Below are 275 nucleotides of genomic sequence, written 5' to 3' on the forward strand. Positions count from 1 at the left end.
AAAAGAGCAGACGCCCTTGGCGTACTGGCAGCCTGTCATCCACAACCACCTCCACCCACTCACCATACTGCCAGAACTGCACAGGAAAACACAGGAAGACAGGAATGGTGAGGAGGAGAGGCAGAGATGATGAATCAGGAGGAAAGATAATGAGGAGGAAAGCAGATTGCAAAGAGAAAAACCACCTGAACACAACAGCATGTCCTCAGTATTTCTCTTAATACTGCAACATACGACCACTAGATTCAGAATAGTTTTTACCCAAAAGCAGTTAC

The 275-nt window shown here is 46.2% G+C and overlaps 1 protein-coding gene across 1 annotated transcript in view; it reads right to left on the minus strand.

The window, feature by feature from the left end:
* The window catches only part of LOC109974350 (calpain-1 catalytic subunit-like), a 42,784-nt gene that overhangs the window by 7,897 nt on the left and 34,612 nt on the right, over positions 1–275 (minus strand). The window contains exon 4 of the mRNA XM_020624517.1: positions 2–76. Coding sequence (XP_020480173.1) covers positions 2–76 — 75 coding nt within the window. The remainder of the gene's footprint in view (position 1; positions 77–275) is intronic.

The sequence above is a fragment of the Monopterus albus genome, unplaced genomic scaffold (genome assembly GCF_001952655.1).
Source record: "Monopterus albus unplaced genomic scaffold, M_albus_1.0 scaffold328.1, whole genome shotgun sequence".
Taxonomy (NCBI): Eukaryota; Metazoa; Chordata; class Actinopteri; order Synbranchiformes; family Synbranchidae; genus Monopterus; species Monopterus albus.